General features: G+C 51.2%; 2 protein-coding genes across 3 annotated transcripts in view; one reads left to right on the top strand and one right to left on the bottom strand.

The window, feature by feature from the left end:
* Positions 1–591: 591 nt before the first annotated feature.
* RIBC2 (RIB43A domain with coiled-coils 2) lies at positions 592–7,848 on the bottom strand. Its single transcript, XM_036760840.1, is given in 9 exon segments — positions 592–673; positions 2,957–3,123; positions 4,348–4,575; positions 4,849–4,967; positions 5,539–5,883; positions 6,898–6,979; positions 7,332–7,640; positions 7,643–7,720; positions 7,723–7,848. Coding segments are annotated over 9 exon segments (1,536 nt in total).
* SMC1B (structural maintenance of chromosomes 1B) overlaps positions 7,847–24,092 on the top strand; it is a 51,644-nt gene continuing 35,398 nt past the window's right edge. For both annotated transcript variants that reach the window (XM_036759154.1, XM_036759155.1), the window contains exons 1-10: positions 7,847–7,955; positions 8,428–8,616; positions 9,953–10,065; positions 10,604–10,807; positions 16,513–16,751; positions 17,018–17,276; positions 18,489–18,629; positions 19,911–19,993; positions 21,758–21,965; positions 22,990–23,175. In XM_036759154.1, coding sequence (XP_036615049.1) covers positions 7,847–7,955; positions 8,428–8,616; positions 9,953–10,065; positions 10,604–10,807; positions 16,513–16,751; positions 17,018–17,276; positions 18,489–18,629; positions 19,911–19,993; positions 21,758–21,965; positions 22,990–23,175 — 1,731 coding nt within the window. The remainder of the gene's footprint in view (positions 7,956–8,427; positions 8,617–9,952; positions 10,066–10,603; positions 10,808–16,512; positions 16,752–17,017; positions 17,277–18,488; positions 18,630–19,910; positions 19,994–21,757; positions 21,966–22,989; positions 23,176–24,092) is intronic.

Here is a 24,092-nt window from a genome sequence, read left to right on the forward strand (position 1 = left end):
GGGGTGGGATGAGAACCTGAGGTTTCTTCAAGCTTGAGAGCTGTCTGTGTGACCTTCTCATTCACCTCTGTCTCAGTCAATTGCCAAGAACACCCCAAGAGGGAGAAGAGATAGGGAGCTGGGGTAGAGAACATGGAATGGCTGGGAGGGGCCTGAGAACAGGGGATGTCTGAGCTGGGAGGTAGCTTAGAACACGTCACAGAGTGAATTAGTGACAAAGCTGAGACTAATAATCAGCTTTTCTCCCTCCTAGTTTAGAGTTCTATCTACTAGACCCCATGTTTTCCTATTAATTCCATGTTGCATTTGTTCATTTGAGTCACATTTGCCATGCCCCCTCCAGCACTAAAGAGGTAGATAAGAGGTTTTGCCACCAGGAGTTTTCTGTGGTTGGAGAGAGAGGAGGCTTCTTCAGAGCCCGGGCACCAGGAGGTTTTAGGGAGACAGATACCCCCAGACTCTGGCCTCAGTTCCTGGCAGCCCCTGCCTGGAGAGAAACAGCCAAAGGAAAAGATGTGGCTTTTATTGTTTTTTAATTAAAAAACAAGTTCTCTCGAGACATCCAGAAAATCAGTGGCTGTGTCTTCTTCCTTATTTACTACTTGTATTAAATTGTGTGAAATATTGTGCGGTTGGGTGATTAACGTAGAATTGCTCCTTGAGGTAATCTTGCCTAGAATAAAACAAACCAGATACATGGACAGATATTGGGGTTTGGGGTTCTCTGGAAAGGGCAAAGAGGTAACAAACAGACACACCAGCCCACCTGAAATGTCCGCGTGTTACAGATGCATCTCAAGGACATGGAGATGCTTCAGTCTCTTAATGAGATCCTACCTCCCCCAGAGGCCGATCTAGTAAGTGGAAAAATCTCTGCAGCCCAATGGGCAGGTTTGTAGCCGAAAATGGCACATGGGGCCCTGACCTTGGGATGTTGGGGAATTAAAGCACAAAATCGTACTCATTCACTCCGATGCTGCTAAGCGTGTCTTTAAATGATTCTTTATAGGTTCCTGTGGTGTGTACAGAGGCCACCTTATCATGGAGCTTAAAAAAATAATGGAATATCTAAATGTCAGAGCTGGGAGAGTCCTTGGTGCCTGGAAGAGAGGATGTCAAAGCTGGGAGAGACTTTAGAGCCTAGAACAGAGAGTGTCTGAGAGACCTCAGAACCCAGAACAGAGGGCATCTGAGAGACCCTGGAGCCTAGAACAGAGAGTATCTGAGAGACCTCAGAGCCTAGAACGAGTATCTGAGAGACCTTAGAGCCTAGAACAGAGGATGTCGGAGCTGGGAAAGACCTTGGAGCCTAGAACAGAGAGTATCTGAGAGGCCTCGGAGCCTAGAACAGAGACTATTAGTGCTCACAGAGACTTTGGAGATCAGTTAATCTGAGGCCTGGAGGTGCTAAGCTTGGTTCTTATTGTGAAGTATTCGTTCTAATAATTTCCTTTGCCATCACCTGCTGCCTTTCCCTATGTGCTGCTGAACAGGGTCCACCCATCTGTGCAAAGGTGGAGAACTCCAAGTTTTTCTCCCAGCCCACAACCTGGCCCCCAAGTCGTCCTCTGTGTCTGTGGGAACCCTCCAGGGATGCCATAACAACAGTCATGGTAGCCACACTCTTTCTGCCAACAGCAGTGCTATCACTCTCTTGCAGTAAGGGCTCTCCTGGCTCCACCCTCTGGTGCCAAGCAGAATGCAGCTCTCCCCTCCACCCCAGGCTCACCCTCATCTCTCCGCTTGACACAAGGCCTGGAAGGGCCCTCTCAGCTCCTGAGCCAAGACCCTCCTGCCCTGTGCACATGGAAGGGTTTTCCATGAAATGTAGGCTTGGGATTTTTACCACGAGCGGCATCATCTCATTCGGCCCCCAACTCCTGACGTAGGCAATGTGACCACATTGGGTTTGGAGTCAGAAGACCCAGGTTAGGGGGTCCCTGAAGGCAGTGTTCACCCTCCTCCCCTCTGGCCTTCTCTCTCCAAGGTAAAAGCCCCCTTCTTTCCACAGAGGCCCATATCCCTGGGTCTCCAGGCCTCCCACCATCCTCCGAGAGAACTCATCTCCCTGGGCCTTTACTAGAGTGAGGTGCCCAGAAGTGAACCTGATTTTCCAGATGACATCTGGTCAGAGCAAATGATCCTGGGACTATTCCTGCCCCCTTCTGGATCCCTCTGCCTCTCTTACCACAGACCAAAGTCACATGAGCTTCTTAGGGGGGTGGGGAAGAGGGGCAGCAGGACATTATACTGCTGACTCATATGGGCCTTGTGGTCTACTAGGACCCTCAGTACTTTTCCACAAGAATTCTTAGCTCCTTGTCTCTCCTCCCTCTTTCCCATCTGGTCTTAGTGCAGCTCATTTTTTTTTTTGAAGCAAAGTATCAGTCTTTTTTTACCAGCATGAAGGGGCAGGCGGCCTAAACCAGATGAGAAATACTAGAGGGGTTTCTTTCCCCCACTGTTAGGCTGTAAGTCCCTTGAGAGCAAGGACCGTTATTTGATTCATCTCCAGACGTTTAAATGTGACTGTCACCAACCCCATGAGGGAGAGAGTGAGGTCTAAGTGTCCCTGCTCTACAGACGAAGAAACTTAGGCTCAGAGAACACAATGTGGTCTCCACTGCTGAAACCAGAGTTCTTGCACACCTTGTCTACTATTCCCCCTCCCTCTCCCTCCTGTGAGGTGCTGATGGATGGATGGATGGATGGATGGATGGATGGATGGGATGGCTGCATGGATGGGATGGCTGCATGGATGGATGGCTGCATGGATGGGATGGCTGCATGGGTGGGATGGCTGCATGGATGGGATGGCTGCATGGGTGGGATGGCTGCATGGATGGGATGCCTGCATGGATGCACATGTCTCTGGATGATCCCCTCCCTCCTACCACACACATACCCACGCCCCCCCACACCCACACATCCTAGCCCCTCCCTCTAGCCCACTCACATGTCTTTATGTTCCTGAGCCAAGTTCCGGTTCTGGTTATCCATGGCTCGGCGGAGCTCCCGGCTGAGTCGCTGCTGCTGCCTTTCAAACAGGAGGTTGGCTCTGGCCGCCTGGATTCGCTGCCGGTCCCAATCAAGGTCTCGCTGCCTCTCCTCCTCTCGCAGCCTCTGCAGGGTCATAGGAGAGCTGGGGCCACCTCATCCCAGACATCGGGCACCCCTAGGAAAAGGAGAGATGGCCGGGGGGGCAGGGCCAAGGTAGTGTTTGCAACTGCCACCCTCCCTGCTCTTTCCCCCTCACCTTCCCCTTCTCCCTCTTACCTTCCTCCCCCACCCCATCTTTCTAGACAGAAAAGCTGATAGGGGGATCAATGAGGAGGACACCCAACAGGTGTGCTTTAAAGGCTGGGTCTCCATTCCAAAAGGTTCTTGACGTTGGGAAGGACCACAGGGACAGGGAAGAGAGAAAAAGCCAGGGAGCAGCTGGGTTGGTGCAGCGGGCAAGTGGGCACAAATAAAGTATGAGGCCGGAAAGGCCATGGCGAGACGCAGAGGGTCATGAGTGTGTCAAGGAAAGGAGTCTGAATCTGACTTTGCCAGCCATAGAACAGAACAGAGACACGGCCAGGTTCTTGGCCCAAGAAGCTTATTCAGCAGGGGGGTGGAAGATGACCCGGATGAGGAGGAAGAGGAGCCAGACAAGGAGAGGAAGAAAAGAGGGTCCCAGAAGAGCCTCTGAAAAGCAAAGAGCTGGCGGGAAGGCTGGAAGGAAGCAGAGACGAGCAGTACATCAGCTCTGAATGTGGCAGGTGGGACTTGTAGAAGAAGGAGGAGGAGAAGCCAGCTGAGCCTCAAGAGAGGCAGTCTCATGGAGGGGCTCCTTGCCCTTGGTTCTTCTGAGTGTGCAGAAATGCCCGCTTCAGTTAAATAGGTCATGGCAAAGGATAAGACTATTCTAGAGAAATTAAGCTGTTCAGAGGCCATGGCAGTCCCCACCTGGCAGGGCTGGGGAGAGGGGTTGAAGGTCCATCCTGTGGTGGGGGAGCAGGATGGGGGAGGGTGGAGAAGCCAGAACAAGGACCCACTGGCCATGGGAGATGAGGGGAGGAGGCCCGCTCAGGGAGAGACCCTCCAATGGTTCTCTGGGCCTCCTTTGGCTGACTCTGTCCTCACTGAGCATCTCATTTTAATGTAAGTCATGTTACTTGATCTGCTCCCCTGCTCCCTGGACCAGGCTCCGGGAGACATGACCCAGAGGTTCTGTCACCTCCCTTTTTCAGGTAGAAAAACCGAGGCTCAGAGTCTCCTGCTCAGTCTGGTAGGAGTGAGGACTGCCCAGGGGCCAGGACAAAGAGAGGGAAGGAGAAGAGGGGGAGAGGAGGAGGCCGGCACCTGCTTCTCATGGATCTGCTGCTTCTGAAACAGCCAAATCTCCTCCAGCTGCTCCTTGGTCATGCCCTTCCACTTGTAGGGGACCACCTTGTTTGATCCCAATAAGCCGGCGGCCTGCTGTGGGTTCTCAGAGAGGAAGTCACTCTGCAGGGTGCTGGTGATCTCTGCCATATTGTCTTCCTCCTCCTGTCTGCGCTCACGCCTTTTCCTTTCCATCACTTCGAGCATCTGAAAGATGCCAAAAGGCGGGCAGCCTCATGATGGCCAGGGGCAAGGGACAGGGCTCCTGGGCCCTCTTCTGCCACTCGTGGCCACCTGCACTCCAGGTCTTTAACTGAGTGGGGTCCTCGGGGTCTTGTCCAGCACACAGCTCTTAAACTGGGGAGGTTTGAGAGGCTGAGAAGAGGGACAGCGGCTAGTCTTCACTTTGTTGGACATGAGATCCTCAAGGCCCTTCCAGGGGCTGTGCTGCCCCCAGCCAGGAGGCGGAGATCAGCTCACCTGGTTTTTGTTGAAATCCTTCACTGTCTTGCACACCACACGTTTAGTGGCCAGTTCCAGCTTCTGAAGGTCCCTGGCAGTCTGGTCAAACTCCAGCCTGGTCTTGGTGAAGAGGTCCTCTGAGGGAAAAAAACGCCCATGGTAGGAGTGACTGGGTGTGCTTTCCTCCTGACCACTGCATGAGCTGAGAAGGGAGGGAATTATGACTGCCCTGACCTGATGGAGGAAGGTCACACAGCAAGCTAGCCTGGACCAGGACTCGGAAAACCTGAGAATGTGGAAGCTGAATGAGAGCTGAGGGATCCTGCAAGAGAGACCCCCAGACCCCACCCCTCTGGCCCTCCTCCAAGGCCCACCCCCAGCCACTAATGACCAGTCATCTTGTTAAGCACCTACTATGGACACAGAGATGCAACCCTCCAGAAGTCAGTATTAAGCATGCATTAAGCACCTACTGTATATCAGGCCCTGCTCTCCAGAATGTCCCAGGCTAAGGAAGGCTCCCCTGCTTCATGGGGGCTGGAACCTCCTGCTGGCCTCAGATCACCTGGTCCAGCTCCCCCACTTCACAGAGCAAGACAACAAGGCTCTGAGATGGGGAGGTACTGGCCCAGGGTCACCAGCTAGTGCTTGTCCAGGACAGGACTCGAACCCAGGCCCAGAGAACACGGAGCTACCACGGCATCCTACCTGAAAATTTGTGGTCAGCCAGCGCCTTGTTCCAGGTCCTCTGCTGCTCTAGGGCCCACTCCCGGTTCTGCTCCTCCTGGGCCTTCTTCCTCTCTTTAGCGTTCAGGTCCTCCCCCATGAATTTCTGCATCCCAGAGATGGTGTTGGAGGTGTCCTGGTCAGACACACGAGCCGGAACAGCCTTCTTTAAGGCCAGTGGGTCAGAGAGATCAAACTCCCGGCGACTCTCAGGCTGCTGGAAGGTCTGCTGGAACTCACTGATGGCTTTCTGGAGCTCGCGCCTGTCCCTCCGTTGACGCTGGTCTAAGATGCAGGCTATGTGGTCATTCTGTCTCATCTCTGCACCTAGGCAGGGCACAGGGCATCACAGGCTCACAGAGCCAGGACGCAGCTGAGGGAAGGGCTGGCAAGGGGCAACGGGGGTGGAAGAAGCTAAGGAGAGACTCCAGGAGGTGTCCGGGGCAGATGGAGGATCCCAGCTCAGAACCAGAGAGGTGTCTTTGGCAACCGTCCCCACAGAAGTGACCCAGGAGGCCCTGGCATAGGCTGAGGGATGAGGCTGGTGGGGACAGGGAGGAGAAATACCCCCAGAACCCTCAATCACAAGGACTCGGGGCTGGAAGCCCTCAGAGGTCACTGGGCCACCCCAGACCAGCACAAGGGAACACCAGCCTGCGCCCGGTGACCTCTGGAGGCTCTGAAAGGCCAAACCCTTTGCTCTCACTGAGCTGGCTTTTGGCATCTCTCAGAACAGCTTGGTGAGGGAGAGAACTCTTAAAATGAATGAGTTCCAGTTGAGAGTAGCGTGACACTGGGCACACCTGGGCAAAGCCCCTTAATGTCTCTGGCCTGAGTGTCCTTATGTGTAAAGTGATGGGAATGGGCCTGGATCCCACCCAGGGGGCGAGCTGCTTTGGCTTCTTCCATATAATGGGGCCAGCTGGGGAGGGGGTTCTAATGACCTTCCTGCAGGTGAGGCCACATGTCCTCCGAGGGGCACAGACAGACCAGAATGCAGCTTTCTGCAGATGGATTTCTCCTTTTCACTTCCCCAGCGGCCCTTGCCTGAGCTAACCAATGATCGCCAGGAAAGGACCAGTTCTAAGACTCTCACGTATGGCTCATGGACATCGTTTGGAAACTTTTTTTGGAGAAGGGGGTGGCTGTAGGTTCTGAGTAGTGTATACGTGCTCTTGGACCAGGCTGTTACAAGGGAAGGCCCCCAGATGTGTGAGGAAGGAAGAGACCTGGAAATGACTGGTGCGTCAGACTTCCCGAGGTCATCTGAAGGGAGGATGAAGAGAAAGCGTCCTGAGGCTACAAGCTGCTATGTCCTCATAGCCCTTGTGGGCCACTCACCAATCATCTCGTGCTTTGCTTTCTCGGTGGCTTCTTGAATCTTCCGATCTTGAACCTGAGCGGCCCAGGCATTATAATCTCCCTATTTGGAAAAAATCTTAGAGTTACAAGACATTTGGCTCCATCGGTAAGGATTCCCCTTATCAAACTCCCCAGCTTTCTTCCTGTGCCGTCCTGGTGGGCTCCTCCCTCTTACTCTTGGCGCTCGGACTTGGGCCACGATGTCCACCTGGACATGACTATCCACTGATAGTCTCTGGGGGCTGGGTCTCTGCCCCCGTGCCTCAGTTTCCCCCCTGCAGGATTGGGTCTCTGCCCTGCCCCGTGCCTCAGTTTCCTCTCTGCGGGGCTGGGTCTCTGCCCCACCGCGCCTCAGTTTCTGCCCCCCCCCCCGCGGGGCCGGGTCTCTGACCCCGGGCCCCAGGCGAGCTCACCCCGATCAGTCGCTCCCGGGCGTTGAACCAGCGGCTCTGCTGCCGCAGCTCCGCTTGCCTCTTCCTTTCCAGGGCAGCCGCTTCTTTGTAGTCCTGGGGCTGCACCACATTGCTGGACCTCACGGGCATCGTGGGCAAGGGGTGCGACCCAAAGGCCAGGAAGCGGACCGAGGGAGCTCCGAACGAAGGAGCCAGTGAGCGGCTGAGGCAGCGGGAGCCCGGGGGGAGAAGGATGCTTCTGCGTTCCCTTGACAACACCAGCACGCACGCGGTTCCTAGGCAACGCCTCCCAGCGTCTTCGCGAGGGCGCTCCATTCTCGCCCCCACCGCACGCTTCTCCCCGCGCACGCGCACACGTCCTTCTGGTGGTCTCGCGAGAACTGCCTGCAGCCTCCCTCCCTCCCTTCCGCCGCCGCTGCTGCCACCGCCTCCTTCCCGCGTTTTCCTCTTCATAGCTTCCGCCGCCATCTTGAGCGCTCGACGTGCCCGGGGCCGCGTCCCGCCTCGCCGCCGCCATGGGCCGCCTGGACCGGCTGCTCGTGGAGAACTTCAAGTCGTGGCGCGGCCGCCAGGTCCTCGGGCCCTTCCGCGGCTTCACCTGCATCGTCGGCCCCAACGGCTCCGGTGCGGGCGCGGGGAGGCGGCTCAGGAGGGCCCGTGGAGGAAGCGGCGAGGCCGGGCCGGGGGTGGGGGTGGGGATCCTCCATGAGGATGGGGGGGGAACTGAGGCCGAGAGGGGGGAAACCGAGCTGAGCGGCCTGGCGGGGAGGGGAACGCGCGGGGGAGAGGGGAGGGGAACCCGCGGGGGGGCGGGGAACGCGCGGGGGGAGGAGGGGAACGCGCGGGGAGGGGGAAGGGAGGGGAACGCGAGGGGAGGGGAGGGGAACGCGCGGGGGGGGGGGGAAGGGAGGGGAACGCGAGGGGAGGGGGAAGGGAGGGGAACGCGAGGGGAGGGGAGGGGAACGCGCGGGGGGGGGGGGGAGGGGGAAGGGAGGGGAACGCGAGGGGAGGGGAGGGGAACGCGCGGGGGGGGGGGGAGGGGGAAGGGGGCGGCAGAGCAACGCCCGGTGACGTCACCCCGCTCTGCCTCCCCCAGGGAAGTCGAACGTGATGGACGCGCTGAGCTTCGTGATGGGCGAGAGGCCGGGCCAGCTGCGGGTCAAGAGCCTGCCGGAGCTCATCCACGGCGCGCACGTGGGCAGGCCCGTGGCGGCCAGCGCCAGCGTGAAGGCCGTGTACGTGGAGGAGGGCGGCGAGGAGAAGAGCTTCTGCAGGACCATCCGCGGTGCGGGCCCCCGCCGGCTCCCTCTGGCTCCCCTCCCCATCTCCCCTCCCTCCCCCTCCTCCATCTTCGTACCCCTCTCTCATCTTCCTCCTCCTTCCTCCCTCCCCCTCCAGCCAGGGGCTTTGTCCCCAGTTTGCATTCCTTGATCCGAGTGGGCCCACGCCGCTTGGATGTGTCTGATGTGTGTGTCCCCAGGGCAGGGGCTGGTTTGTGCGGGCACCTCTAAGGGTGACAGGCGTACTCCTGCTGTCCCTCGTGGAGCACAGGGAGGCCCTCTCCCGACTTGTCTCCATATCCCCCGGTAGCTAACTAGCAGAGGAGCAACGTGGCAGAGGGTGGGCTCTCCCGGTTTTGATCTGACCCCAGCTGAAGACTCCCAAGGTGTTTCAGGGTTAGGCTTCCGGAAGGAGATAGCCTAGGTACGCTTTGTCAGCTTGGATGAGGTGCCCTGGGGAGGTCACTGTTAGCATCCGCTGGTCAGGACAGTGAGAGGTCACCAGGGTACTTTGGCACTTCCTCCTTCTGATTGGATAGGGACGTTTGCCCTCAGTGTTGACCCTGTCGACCCTGTTCCTCGTTCCTGCGGTGGGAGGCTCTCCGTCTGGCTGGCTTCCCATCCGGTCACATGCAACAGGTGCATCTCTGCAGCTTCGCTGCCCAAGCATCTTTTGCATACACCGCCCTAACTGAGCAGTCTGCTTGTGACATTTTTTTAAATGGTCTTAGGCTTGACAGTGTATAGCTCAGCTGTAAAGGCCCTACAGCCACCAAGACAAAGAACCAGTCTCATTCCAGAAGACAGTGCAGGGTCCTTGGAGTTCCAGGTCCAACTTCCTCATCCCCCCAAAGGCAGGAACTGAATTAACACAGGAAGGATTTGGCCTTGCTCTGCCTGAATCCCTTGCCTTCCCCCTCCCCATCCTGTCCCTTGGCTACACTCGCTACCGGGGTGCCCCAGACTAACATTACGACCTTTCCCAGTAGTAAGATGCTTGTCTCCGAGCATCCCTGCCCTCTGCTGCCTCACACACCTGAGATTTGGGTATCTGTTTTCTTTGTGTTGAGGCCAGGTGGGTGTGTTGCCTTGACCTCATTTTTCAACCTGGTTCAAGTAGTGAATATGGTAAGACATTTAGAAGACTTGGTCAGAGTCAGTCAGAGAAAATGGGTTGTGGAGGTCTGCCCACATTAGTGGGTCTAGCATCTGCCCGCTTTATCAGGCCACTTTGGTGGTTGTAAGTAGGAATGATTTTAGAGAAACCTTTAATATTTATTGGACCAACTGTATCCAGTATTTAGTTTGCATTGCTTGTAACTCCGTTTTTATTTCTTCTAGGAGGGTCATCAGAATTTTATTTTAATGATAATCCTGTCAGTCGTTCTGTCTACATAGCAGAATTGGAAAAAATTGGCATAATTGTCAAAGCCAGGAATTGCCTGGTTTTTCAGGTAAATAAATAGCTATGGGGCAGCTGATGCTCAGTTTTAAAAGAATAAGCTTAGCTAGCAAAACTAGGAAAACAGCTTGTGGAGTGACTACAGGAGTGTAATTAGAAAGCGGGCTAAAATCAAGTGGAACATTGTGTCTGTGATGACCAAGCTTGGCCCCGAAGAGGAGGTGAGGCCATGCCCCTCCTTGCCAGGGGTGCAGAGCGCCGGCCACACTGGAGGCTAGTGCTTGGTGGGGGTGAAGGGGAGGGGTTAGTGGGTTAAATATTCAGAGATGGCTGATGCCCAAACCAAAGTGTGTACTTCATCGGGGCTACCAACACAGGCCTGCTTCCTTGGGGATTCAGCCCCCCCCCCCGGGGGGGGCTGTAACTTGCACGTACAACGGTTTGTGGGTCCTCTCCTCCTTGTTAGATTGAGCCCCTGGAGGGTAGGGACCTCATGTTTGTCTTTTGTGCCTTTCATGGGTCCTGGCACCCAGTAGGGGATTAATTAAATACCATGAGCCAACTGTCTGATGTGTCTCATTCTGTTTCAGGGTACGGTAGAATCCATTTCAATGAAAAGACCCAAAGAAAGAACTCAGTTTTTTGAAGAAATTAGCAGTTCAAAGGAGCTAGTTGAGGAGTATGAGAAAAAGAAGAAAAAGGTACAGAAAGCTGAAGAGGATGCCCAGTTTAATTTTAATAAGAAAAAAAATGTGGCTGTTGAACGCAAACATGCAAAATTAGAGAAGGAAGAGGTGAGTGACAAAGTTGATGTCTGTGTTCCTGATGTGGCCTCTTTGTGGAATGGGCTGAGAGGGCGGACCTTCTGTCTGGGCCATGGTCAGTTGTGGAGCAGACCAGCCCTCCTGGAGGGCATGACCCTTTAGAGCCAGGGAGCCCTGGGCCCGGCCTGACCACCCCTCCTGCCTTCTGCTCTCCAGGGTCCATGCTGTGCTTGGATGTGTCTGATGTCAGCATCCCCAGGGCAGGGACTGGCTTGTTGCAGTCTCAGTGTGTGTGCGCGCTTGGTGCTTCATACAGTGATGGGCACACACACGTCCTTCCTGGAGGTCAGGGAGACCCTACAGAAGCACAGCTTGTCAGAGAGCAGGCTCTCATGTATTAACATTTTGACCTCAGGCTGAAGACTCCTGGAGTCGTCTCCTTGATTGCTTTAGGCCTCCTTGCGTTTTCAGTGGCCTCTGACTGCCACCTCCTTCGTCCCCATGGTCCTTCAGGCTTCTATTCCTGCCCCTTGTCAGCCTTAAAAACCACTGAATCACTGGGTGCGAAGGCCTGTTAGAAAAGGTCACCCCTGGGCAGAAGCAGGAATGACCTCAGCAGTATCTCTGAGGCAAGAATGAGCCAGTCCTCTCTGCCCGCTGGTGCCTTCCTGTGACTCCTGCCCCGGAGCCAGTGCTGGGTCTGCCAACCTGGGGTCGAGTTACAGGGAGCTCCCTCCCACTGGGTCTGACAAGGGCCAAGCGCTCATCACTGATGGAGCCTCAGTAGGCAGGCCTCTGTCTGCTGCCTTGGTGTCCTCCACTGCAAACCGAGGCTCACCGTGGTCCATCCTTAGCAGGGAGGGTGTGAGGGGCCAGGGAGATGATCTTCTTTCTTCTCCCTCCCTCCCTCTTTCAGTTTGGGCTCCCTCAGCTCCCGTCCCTCAGCAGTGCTTGGCCTGTGTGTCTTCTCTTTCGAGTGAGGGGTTTGGGAAGGGAGGGAGTGGGCAGGCTTAGACAAGGCGGTAGTGTAGAAGACACCAGGCCCTGTGTGTGGGTCAGTGGATTGGCTTTGGTGCACTCCTGGCCAGGTGGGTGGCTGTTGGCTAGCCTTCTCATTCAGTCCTCACAACAGTCCTGAGAGCAACTGAGGCACACAGGATAAATGACTCACTGAGGGTGGCCTAGCTAGTAAGCGTCTGAGGCTGAATTTGAACTCTGGCCTTCCTGACTTCAGCATTCTGTGTACCAGGCCACCTAGGAACCAGAGAAATACATGAGGTTGTCTAAGTATAGCTTATGCCATGCATAAAGCAGGGAGATGTATGTTCGCCATCAGGGTTCTCCAGTGTCCTGGAGGACATCCTGCCCCCAGCTCCAAGGGACTGGCCCCCTAGCTGTTCCTCCCACATCTTATCCCCCTCCCCCACCTCCTGCGTCCCTGGTTTCTCCCCTTCTTTGGAAAGCTTCCCCTAGCCTCCTAACAGAACGGCCTTGTCTCTGAGACTAGACAGGTTTATTTGCACTGTGTACCATGTGTGCATGGTTGTTGGCATGTTCTCTTCCCCCTTAGACGGGAGACTCCTCCCAGACAGGCATTATATCCCTCCACATGCCACACATGTGTCCTGAGACTTTTATGCTCTGGGACGTCTACTTCGTTCATCAGAGAACTTGACACTCTAGGGGCCGAAGCGAAAACTCCTGTGGGCAAAGTGTCTTCTCCCTGAATGCCTTGGTAAACAAGAGAGAGAAAGGCAGGAACGAAGATATGAATTGGACACAAGACCAAAAACCCGGAACCACAACAGATCAGCCACAAAGTGGAAATTCTGAAATTCAAATACTGGTTAACAAATTTGAAAGAAAAAAACCTACTGGTAAAACTAGGAGCTAGTCTATTAACAAAATAGATAAGCAGCTAAAATAATTAATGAAAGAAAACTAAGTTTTTTATATAAAAATGAAATAGGAAAATTCACAACCAATTAAAAGGAAGCAAAGGACATGGAGACTCTATACTGGCCTATAGTATAGACCAATCTCCCTAGTAAACATTGATACAGAATAGGTTATTAGCAATTAGGCGGTAACATGTTAAAATGATCATGCATTATGACCCAGTTGGATTTATGCCAGTAATACAGGGTTGGTTCAGGATAGAAAGTAATGCAAACATCATAGAGCGTATTGATTAAAAAAAACTGCATCAATAAATAAATGCCGAAAAGCCTTTTGGCAAAACCTAATGCCTGTTCCTGTTAAAAAATACTAGAAGGCATAGGAATAAGTGGATTTTTTCTTATTTTGGTAATTAATAAAATCTAGCATTTTTATGAAGCCTACTGTGTGCCAGGCACTCTACTAAGCACTTTGCAAGTCTGATCTCATTTGATCCTCACAACAGCCTTGGGAGGTGGGTGCTAGGATTATCTCCATTTTACAGTTTAGGAAACTGAGGCAGCAGCAAAGGCACTTGGCCTGGGCTACACAGCTAGGAAGTGACTGAGGCTGGCTCCAAACTCGGGTCTTCCTGACTCCAAGCCCAGTGCTCTCCATGCTGTGCCACAGCATGTCTATAATGGAGAAAAGTTGGCGGCCTTTCTAATAATAAAGTCAGGACGAAGCCAGGATGTCCATCATCACCACCACTCCTTGCCGTGGCACCAAGACAAGGAGAAGAAGCCGAGGGAACAAAGAGAAGAAAAGACCATGGCTTTTTGGGTCAAGAGGACCCTAGAGTCAGTGGAAATTTAATTGAAACAATGAATTTAGCAAAGCTGCAGGAAAGGCACGTGAGTTCACAGCCTCTTTGTGCTGTCCTCAAATCCTGGCAGAGAGAGGCATTCCATTCCAAATTCCTAGAAAGAGGCTCTGAGATCCTCTCCAGAAGCAAGTGGAGGCAATCCCCAAGCTTTCTGTAGAAAAACAAAGATGGTACCAAATAACGGGAGGAAAGTCTTCCCTCACGGGAGGCAGGCCGCTGTCAGCTTCATGACAGTACTCCCGAAAGTAATTTACTTAATTTTCCTACCAACTGTCAGCTACAAATGGTAGTAATAGAATTCATTTGGAGGAATAAGAGGTAATGAATCTCAAGGAACTGACGAAAACAAGTGAGACAAAGGGCTCAGGAGAGCTAGATCTCAGGAGGCCTGGCAGTTTGAAAATTGCTGTCTGTAGGCACTTCCTAGCTGTGTGATCCTGGGCAGGCCATTTCACCTGCCTCAGTTTCCTCATCTGTAAAGGGGGCACAATAACAGCCCCTGTCTCCCAGGAGATGTGTATAAGTGGCTTTGCAGACTGAGAATCACTACATAAGCAGGCTTTGGATGGAGCCAGCATTTTCTCACTGCTGCCTTTGGCCCTCGAAGTTCAGAGACCTGCCACACCCAGCACAAGGCTTGACGTGGTTTATCTGCAGTCTGGGGGCCTTGCCCTCCTTCCCAAACCTCAAGCAGTTCCCAGATCAGACACACCTCTGGGCCATTTGACGGTTTTGTCTAAATCTGGACTCTGTGCTCCCTTCTGGGGTTTCTGTGCCTGTAGATGACCTCTTTATTTTTTTAATGGTAGTCTTTTCCAATTACACGTAAAAATAGTTTTCAGCAGTGATTTTTTTATAAAATTTTTAGTTCCAAATTTTTCTCTCTCCTCTCCCCAAGACAGGAAGCAATCTGATATAGATTATGCAATCATGTTAAGCATATTTCCACGTTAGTTATTTGTGAAAGAAGAAACAGAACAAAAGGGGAAAACCATGACCCTCCACCCCAAACAACAGAAAAGTGAAAATAGTCTGCTTTGATCTGCATTCAGACTCCGTAGTTTCTTCTCTGGATGTGGATGGCATTTTCCATCATGAATCTTTAGGACTTGTCTTGGAACTTCGAGTTGCTGAAAAGAGCTAAGTCTGTCAAAGTTAGTCTTCACACAGTGTGGCTCTTTGTGTATACAGTGTTCTCCTGATTCTGCACCCCTCACTCGACATCAGTTCATCTAAGTCTAAGGTTTTTCTGAAGTCCTCCTGCTCATTTCTTGTGGAGCAATAGTATTGCATTATATTAATATGCCACAGCTTGTTCAGCCATTCCCCCGCTGATGGGCATCCCCTCAATTTCCAATTCTTGGCTTCCGAGAAAAGAGCTGCTAGAAATGTTTTTGTGTGTGTGGCTCCTTTTCCCTTTTCTTTGATCTCTTTGGGACACAGCCCTGGCAGCGGTGTTGCTGGGTCAAAGGGCATGCACTGCTTGTTGCCCTTTGGGCAGAGTTCCAAACTGCTCTCCAGAACGGCTGGCTCATAGACGGCCTCTTTGTTAGGCGGGCCATGGGCTCAGTTTGCCAGAATGGCGACGCTCACATGGGAGAAGCTGGAGCATTGGAGGGGCGCCTTCACTCGCTCCCTGCCTTTTCCTTTGCTCCTTTCTGGCCTGGGGCAGACACCCCTCCCCCATGGCCCCCATGACATGTGAACAAGGACTGGGGTTTTCTCCTCTTTTGGTCTGAGCACCAAGTTTATAAGGTGCCCTCCCTCCCTCCTCTAGTGCTGCCTTACAGCTCTTAGCACTGCACCTGGCACACAGTAGGTGCTTAAGAACTGTTTGTTGACAAACTGATGACCCTGAGGGTCTCTCTCATCTGGCCATCAGCTCTAGGGTCCTCCAGGTGTGTTTTATCTTTCTTAGCACCCCAGTTGTATTTAATGGACTATCCAGCTAGCATTTTTGTGATGCTTACTGTGTGCCAAGTGCTGTGCTGAGCGCTTTCCAAATATTATTACATTTGACCCTCACAACAGCTCTGGGAGGGAGGTGCTGTTATTATTCCCATTTTACGGGTGAGAAAACTGAGGCAGAGGTTGGGTGACTTGACCCGGGTCGCATAACTGTCTGTGGCCAGGTTTACCTGACTCCTGAAAGATGAAATGAGATTAGCTTTTACAAAGGAATATTTAATCCACAGATTTAGCAGCTAATAAAGGCTGCTGCTTTTGCATCCTGCTTCCCTCCCCCCTCCTTAACCACCCACTGGCTATCCCCCCTCCTGTGCAGCCTGACCACTTCTGCCTCCTGTGGATCACTTCATTCCTTGCCTTCAAAATCCTCAGGGGCTGTCCGTTGGCCACAACCCAGTGAACCCCCTCGTGCTGGGCACCGAAGGGCCTCGCCACTCAGCCTTGGTTCTTCCCGCTGCAGGCCCAGAGTGGACCTCTGTCTCTTAAGGTTCCTCCTGTCCTTCAAGGCCCTGTGCCAGTGTCCCCTTTCCCCAACACCCCAAGATGAGAATCTGCTCTCCCTCCTCAGCTCTGGGATAGTGCCTTTCCTGGCTCTTTCTCCACCCTTAGAGCATAAGCCCCTGAAGGGAGGCTGCACCTAGGGCCTTGTGAAAGTGGTGCTTAATCAGTGCAGTGTGAATGATGTGAGCCTCTGTTGGCTTCTTGTTTAGGAGACCCAGGCAGATACACCAGGACAGGATTGCAGGAGAAACTGGAAAGTCAGTTATAGGAAGAGGTGGGAGGGGGAGACCCTTAATAGTGGCTGAGAGTCATTAAAGTAAACCAGAAAGGAGCTCCAGAGAGAGGAGAGGGCAGGTGAGGAGTCAGAGCGCATGGAGGAGCCTCCCTGAGCTTAGAGGGAGACAGACAGGAATAAGGAATGTCTCAGGAGAGGCTGGATGGGGTGAAGCGGCAGCAGGTGTCCTGGGCCCCCTAAGGCCTCCTGTGGTTTTTCCCTAAACAGGCTGAGCGCTACCAGGCCCTCCTTGAGGAACTGAAAGAAAAAAAGATTGAGCTGCAGCTTTTTCAGCTTTACCACAATGAGAAAAAAATTCAGTTTCTGACCAGTGAATTAGATGAAATGAACAAGGAATTGGCTGTCACAAAAGAGTCCCTTTCTGTTGATGAAAACGTAGTGAAAAGCAAGAAAAAGGACCTTGGAAAGTTAACCAGAGAGCTTCAGCAAATGGAAAAGGAAATGAAGTGAGTTGTTTGTTTTTAAAGAGGCTACACATGAGCTTAAAGGAAGGGTGTAGATCCCTTGAAAGCAGAAGTTTTTAACTCCCCGCCCCAGCCCTGGCATGGAGATAATACGCCGGGAGGGAATCAGAGGCAGGCTGATGTGCCCGGGGTCCCACAGCTCATAAGGCCTCGGCCTTGTTGGGAAAGCAGACTTGACCCTGACCTTGCCACTTCCTCCTGCCCCCGAACCTCCACAGAAAGCAGGCAAACGTGGCTTCTCTTCCCAGGGCTCTGGAGGCCGTGCTGAACCAGAAGAGGCCCCAGTACATCAAGGCCAAGGAAAACACCTCCCACCACCTCAGGAAGTTAGAGACGGCCAAGAAGTCAGTCCGGGTCAGTGAGAAGCAGTGCGCCAAGCAAGAAGATGACATCCAAGCCCTGGAAAAAGAACTTCAAGACCTAGACAGGACCTGGAGGAATTTTGAGAAGCAGGTCGAAGAAGAGAGACTGCGTCGGGGGAGGGACATTGAGCTGGAAGCCAGTCAGGTGAGAATGCAGCCTCCTGAAGCCTCTGGGTTAGGCTCTCAGGGTTTGCTCTGGGGGAGAAGAACTGGCTGAAAGATGAAGAGGGAAATGACAGCCTTAGTTCCTAATATTTTTTTACCTAGTAGTACATACTAACTAATCTTTCCATTTATAGGGCCTCTTTGGGCCTCAGCTGTAACCCGAGGTCATATAAATCTACAGTTAGTAACTCTCATCATTTGGTGTGCTTGAAAACTCTATTAACAGGATTCACCTTTGTTGCCAAGTGAAGTTTTTCTAAGATTTGATATCTTACTCTTTATTCTGATTTTTCTCTCCTCGTGAATATAAACAAAATTTTTCTCATAGCTGTGTGTAGCTGTATAGAAACTTAGATAATATTTAAATGACAGAAGGGAAAATAAATGAATTTCACACAGGAATAGGATGAATTAAGAATAGGCCCAAATTTGGAATGAAAGTGATCACTTGCCCGTTTACATGAATAATGAAAAGATTTTCCATGCAGATCTCTTTCTCTACATTATTTTTGTGTGTAATCTTCCAAAATATGTGATATGTTTAAGTGCCCAAATGTGATAGTGCATACGATAGTATTTATTATATTCGGGGGGCAGCGAATAGGGCACTGTGCTTGGAATCAGGAAGACTCATCTTCCCAAGTTCAAATCTGACCTCAGACATTTCCTAGCTGTGAGACCCCCTGTTTGCCTTGATTTCCTCATCTGTAAAATGACCTAGAGAAGGAAATGGCAAACCACTCCAACATCTTCACCAAGAAAACCCCTAACAGGGTCACAGGGAATTGTGGGAGTTGGGCCGGACTGAAGTGACTAAACAACAACAAGAAGTTTATATTCAAATACATACACAGAACTACAGATCTCTAGTTTTGCACAATTCACTCACCGAGGCCACGCAGTGAGAGTTTGGCTTGTCTCATCTTTGGGGGATGTCGGCAAAGACTTGAAAGTTTTGTTTTGAATAACTGAGTTATCCAAGCTGAGCGTCTCTTGAAATATTCATTTTACATCTGCATTATTTCATTGGGCAAAGGTTGCCAATAATTGCAGAACCTGTATACAGTCTTTGTTTTTTTATAAGATTAGTTATCTGCTAGGCAAAGACGTTATGCTTTGAGAATTTCCTGTCCTGTCCTTGTCCTACCCCGTCTCTCATGGAGGGCACCATGTTTGAATGCTCTTTATCCAGCTGGATCGGTACAAGGAGCTCAAGGAACAAGTGATCAAGAAGGTGGCAACCATGACCCAGCAGCTAGAAAAGCTGCAGTGGGAGCAGAGGGCAGATGAAGAGAGACGGGCATTTGGGGACAGGAGGCGAGCGGAAGTCCAGGTAGGCCCCAAACCTGGATCGTCATCCTGTCACCCATCATTGACCCAAGCCCACCCATTTGTTAGAGCCAAGGAATCCCAGAGCACGGGCAAGCTTGCGGGGAGGTGGGTAGGAGATCGTTCTGGTGAGACTGGGCCTCGAATCAGCTCCGAATTCAGGGAAAGGGAGAAGACATTGTCTTCTGCCCTGCTGCCCCTGACTCTTAAGAGCATTGCTGAGTGACCTTGTGATTCAGGATGCCTTTGGGAATTGACTTCTGAATGTAACCATTATTCATTTGTACTACAATTTCCATTAGAAAATGTATCTCAATGTCCAGTCAAGAAGACAAGGGGGTCAGCCCCGAGGTAGGGTTCATACTTGAAGACGTTGAGAATCTCTAACTTGGCTGTGTGAATACTTCCCTCCACAGTGAAGATTGCAGCCCCTCAGTAAACAGGTTTCGTGGACCTGTTGTGTGCAGGCCTATAGAAAGGTGGCTGCCAGCGATGCCCTGCCCTTTACACAGGGAAGGAAAAACACACATGGCTCCAAGTAACTAGTCATTGTCAGCGTGGTCAAGAGTCCTGGCAGCTGAAAGGGGCTCAGGACATCTCAGTGGAGGTCTGCCCTCCCGGAGAGACCTTGAAAGGATGAGGATTTGGACCAAAGATGGTCATGGGGATAATCTTCTAGTGGTTAAAAGTACTTTGTAGAGGCAAAATATGTATGGGTGTCACGGACCCCATGGACAGTCAGACAGTGATGCCTGTGTAAATGTAGAAAATAAAATAGATAGGATAATAAAGAACACCAAATCTCTTGAAATAGAGTCATCACACTATTTAAAAGCCAGCAAGTTCAGGACCCCTGGGTCAGGAATCTGCTCTAGGGCACAGAAGAGTGGTAGGGTTGGCATAGAGAGGGTATGAAGAGCAATGAGGGGGACGTGAGGTGGGAGAGAAGGCGACTTGAGAATGAGGAGAGGTGGGCCAGAATGCTGGGCTCTGGCTGGCCAGAGGGAGCTTCTGAAGGCCTTTGGGTTAGGTGGATGCGGTTCTGGCTCTTGGATGGAATGAGGAGAGCTAACCTTCAAAAGAGAGAAGACCTCAGAATTGAAATTCCCCTGAAGACATTTAGACGTGGGTGATTCAGGAGTTGGGAGCGCCTCCTGAGACCATGGTGCAGGCAGCCAGCAAGCCTTTTAGGCCCGATCTAGGCCTGCTGTGCACAGTGCTGCTATTTATCTAAGGTCCATTTGTAGATCCCATGATTGATTTTAAATTCCATTTGCTCTTTTAGGGAAATTTAAAGCAAATAAAGGAACAAATAGAAGACCATAATAAACGCATAGAGAAATTGGAGGAGTATACAAATGCATGCATGTAGGTATAGAAACAAATGTGTTGTGTTCTTGTTTGTTAGAGATTTGGATGGGACATGTACCAGCCCAGGAGGATCAGGCCCTCTTCCTTCTTCCCCCTTCTTTCTCCCTTTGCAGCAGAAAGTAAATGAAGGTCATGCCATAGGGTGTTCGGGGGAGCCCCCTGCGGCTGCTTTCCAGAAGTAGAATCCCTTCCTCCTTGGGGAGACAGGTCCGGGATAGTAGTCAGGAGACCCAGAAGTAAATCTTGGCACTTCTCCTCATCAGCTGTGTGACCTGGCCTCACTTTCCTCATCTGTAGGTGGGGCTTAGCATGTCTCGTATGACCTAAGCAGGGATTTTTGTGAGGAGCAGGAGAGGTGACCCATGTTAGAAGTGTGTGTTAATTTGTTCATGGGTCCTAAAGGGAGCGAATGGGGGCCTTTCCTGCTAGTTATTGAATTATTGTGTCATCTTTCAAAGAAACACAGCTCAGAAAAATCCTAAATTCTGAGTATTTGCAAAGCACTTACATGACAGGGTCATAAAGACAAGTCCCTCCCTCAAGGACCATCTGGTGGGAGGGGAGAAGGAGCAAATAGAAGGTGGTAGGGGCAAGTGGGCTTTGGGGAGAAGGCACTGTGTGCCACCTCTCTGATCGCTCAAACTCAGAATGCTTTGGCATTGGAAGGGCCCAAAATAAGTACCCTTTCCATTGTCAAAGAATAATTACACTTGGAAAAAATTTTAATTTTTTTAGTTTTAATTTTAATATTTATTTATTTTGATAAATATTCCCCAATTACATGTTAAAAAATTCTTTTCATTTTTTAAAATTTTGCATCCCAAATTTTCTTCCTCCCTCCTGCCTTTCCCCCACCCCTTGAGAAAGCAAACCATATTATATTGATTATGTATGTGAAGTCATGCAAAACATTATTCCGTATTAGCCATTTTGCAAAAGAAAACACATGCACATTAAGCCAAGAAAAAGGAAGTGATCCGAGTCGGCTTCAATCCACATTTGGTCTGTCCGTTCTCTCTCTGGAGGCAGATAGCGTTTTTCATCATGGGTCTTTTGGAATTGTCTTGGATTGTTGTAGTGCTGAGAATAGTGGAGTCACTCACAGTTGATCATCATTTGGTATTGCTGTCACTGTGTATGGTGTTCTCTTGGCTCTGCTCCCCGTTTCTTCTAGCACAATAGTTTTCCATCACAATCAAATATCACAACTTGTTTAGCCATTGCCCAATGGAAGGGCATCCCCTCAATTTCCAATTCTTTGCTACCACAAAAAGAGCTGTACATATTTTTGTACATGTGCATCCTTTCCCCTTTTCTTTGATCTCCTTGGGATACAGACCTAGGAGCAGTATTGCTGGGTCAAAGGGCATGCAGTTTTATAGCCCTTAGAATATAGTTCCAGATTGTTCTCCAGAATGGTTAGACTAGTAAAGAGTGCTTAAGTTTTGATCAGATAGTGACAGGAAGTAGTATTTGTGGTAAATATAAAACAAAATTCTTAACTATTAAAGACATCCCAAATTGGGAAGGTAAAGAACCCCCCCTCACTGGTGGTTTTCAGCTGGTAGCCAGATGACCATTGGTCAGGGTGCTGTTTCCATTGAAACTAAATACTCTTGGCCACGACTTCCAACTCGTTGGTGCAGTCTGGGTTTGAAAGCCCCAGCGTACTTATAGTGACCCTGTAGCTAACCTGTCCCCCGCCCCAGTAGCACATAATGTCATGTCGATGTCCATTCCCTCCATGTTGTTGGCATCCAGTGATTGTTTGAAAGAGAAGACACAGCAGGAGCAGGCCCTCGTTGAGGAGATTGAGCAGTCCAAGGTCAGAATGGCCGAAGTGAACGATGAATTGAGTCGTATCGGTGGGGAGTTACAGAATGCGCGCATGGATCACCATGAAGGAAAGCGTCAGCAGAAGAGAGCCGAGGTTCTGGAGTTCCTGAAAAGGCTTTATCCTGAGTCTGTGGTAACTAGAACGTTCCACTTAAGCCTTTGGAGGAATTAGATTGGGAGCCTTTTGGTTCAGTGGGGAAGACAAAGCGAATCAAGAGGTAGATGTGTAGAAGCCAGGTGGAAGCCACCTGGGCTGGCAGGGGTGCCCTCGAAGTCCCTGGCAGTGCTGTGTTCTCTCAGGGTTTGCTAGTGTTGGGAGGACTTACCAGCAAACCTTCTCCCAACCACCAGGTGGAGGCATATTCCCTCTAATTTACTGAAGATATCTTGTAACTTTCCCAGGGTCACATGGCGCTAGGAAGGGTCAGAGCTGGGGCTTGACTCCCAGGCAGGGTCTCTCCGCTAGACCATATTGTCTCTTGGATAAAGTCAGACTTGAGTATCATAAAAGACCCATGACTTCGTTAACCACCAGTACAGATTGCAGCCCCTTTATGCCTTTCCTAATCTTCATGAGTTGCTGTGGCCAAAAAATAATCCTCTTTTGGTGTCCAATTTCCTGGGGTTGAGTCTCTCAACTTGGCCAGGGTGGCCTCATTGGAAGAGCCAGTCTCTTGTTGGGTTGGTCCTTGAAGCCTTTCTAGCAGCTCAGGGACTCTGCCATAGCCATTGAGAACCCAGGGACTCCTCATCACGAGGAGCACATCACTGGGTCTTCCTGAGCCTAAAGAATAAAAAGCTCCACATGGATTTCCCAGAAGGCAGTCCTTATGGCAGACCATTTTCAGTAAGCTGGAGGATTTTTCTGGACTCTTCTGAACCTGCTTTTATTTCAGTTGCCTTGTTTAAATTTTAGGCAGTTTCTGAAACATTTGGCTTCTGAAATGACTGGAGTCACCTTTTGAGGCTCTTCATTGTGTTCATTTAGAGAACTTGAACAAGTGCAAGATGCTGGTGACATTTGCAAGTCCACGCTTGTAGCCAAGTCAAGGGGTTTTTGTTGTTTTGAAAATGATATATTTGTGCTTTTCCATGAAGCTGAGTCACATGCTAAATCTTTGTGTGCTTTTCTCTCCTCGTTTTTGGACCTCCTTAAGTTTGGCAGACTCCTTGATTTATGTCATCCCATTCATAAGAAGTACCAGCTTGCTGTGACCAAACTCTTTGGTAGGTACATGGTCGCTATTGTGGTAGTTTCGGAAAAAACAGCAAGAGACTGCATCCGATTCCTGAAAGAAGAAAGAGCGGAGCCTGAGACATTCCTTGCCTTGGATTACCTTGATGTAAGTATCTTTAGTAACTCAAGCTAAAGTGGCAGCTTCTTGCTAACATAACCTTTCCACAATAACGTGCTGCTTCTGGCATACCCTCAAAGGAGGGATGCCCACACCGCCTTCCAGCCCAGTCATCAGGGCAGGGCTTTCACAGAACCACAGACTGGAGGAGCTTGGGAGGAGCATCAGGGGTCATTTAAAGACCCACTTGCACAGTACTCACCCCCTAAGTGAACATTCAGGAAGTGCCTACTAAGTGCCAGGCCCTGGGGTGCAGAAACAATGATGTGCCTTCCCTCAAGGGGCTTACATCCTGTTGGGGGAGACAGCATTTACGTACATAGATATACAAAAAATAGACACATCCTAATTTAGGGGGCCTGGGGAGGCGTTGGCAAATGGGGTCAAGAAAGGTTTCGTGTAGAAGAAGGCATGGATGGTGATGAGGGCATGCATTCCAGGTGTGAGAGATAGCCAGAGCAAAGGTGCAGAAGGGCGAGATGGAAGAAGCCATAAGAAGGCCAATTGGGTTGGACCATGGTGTCCACAAAGGGGAGCAATGTGTAATAAGGCTGGACAGGGTGGCTGGGGCCAGGCTGTGCAGAGCCTTGAATGCCAAAGACAGTAGCTTATGTTTGGTCCTAGAGGTAATTGACCAGAGGAGTGATGTGCTTTAGGAAAATCACTCTGCTGGCCGTATGGGGAGAGGCTTGAGGCAGGGAGGTCGTTTTGGAGGCTACTTTAATAGTCAAGGCTGTGGAGTGAGTGAAATGACGGACTGGAAGCTGACCACAGATGCCTGCTCTCCGCACACTGTGTCCACCGGCCCGGCCAGCCTCCTGGCTGAGCCCTGCACCCCGCATGGCCTCACCTGTTTCTGGGCCTTGGGGTAGCCCGTGCATTTGGACCGGGTATGTGTGCTACCC

Source organism: Trichosurus vulpecula, chromosome 5 (genome assembly GCF_011100635.1).
Source record: "Trichosurus vulpecula isolate mTriVul1 chromosome 5, mTriVul1.pri, whole genome shotgun sequence".
NCBI lineage: Eukaryota > Metazoa > Chordata > Mammalia > Diprotodontia > Phalangeridae > Trichosurus > Trichosurus vulpecula.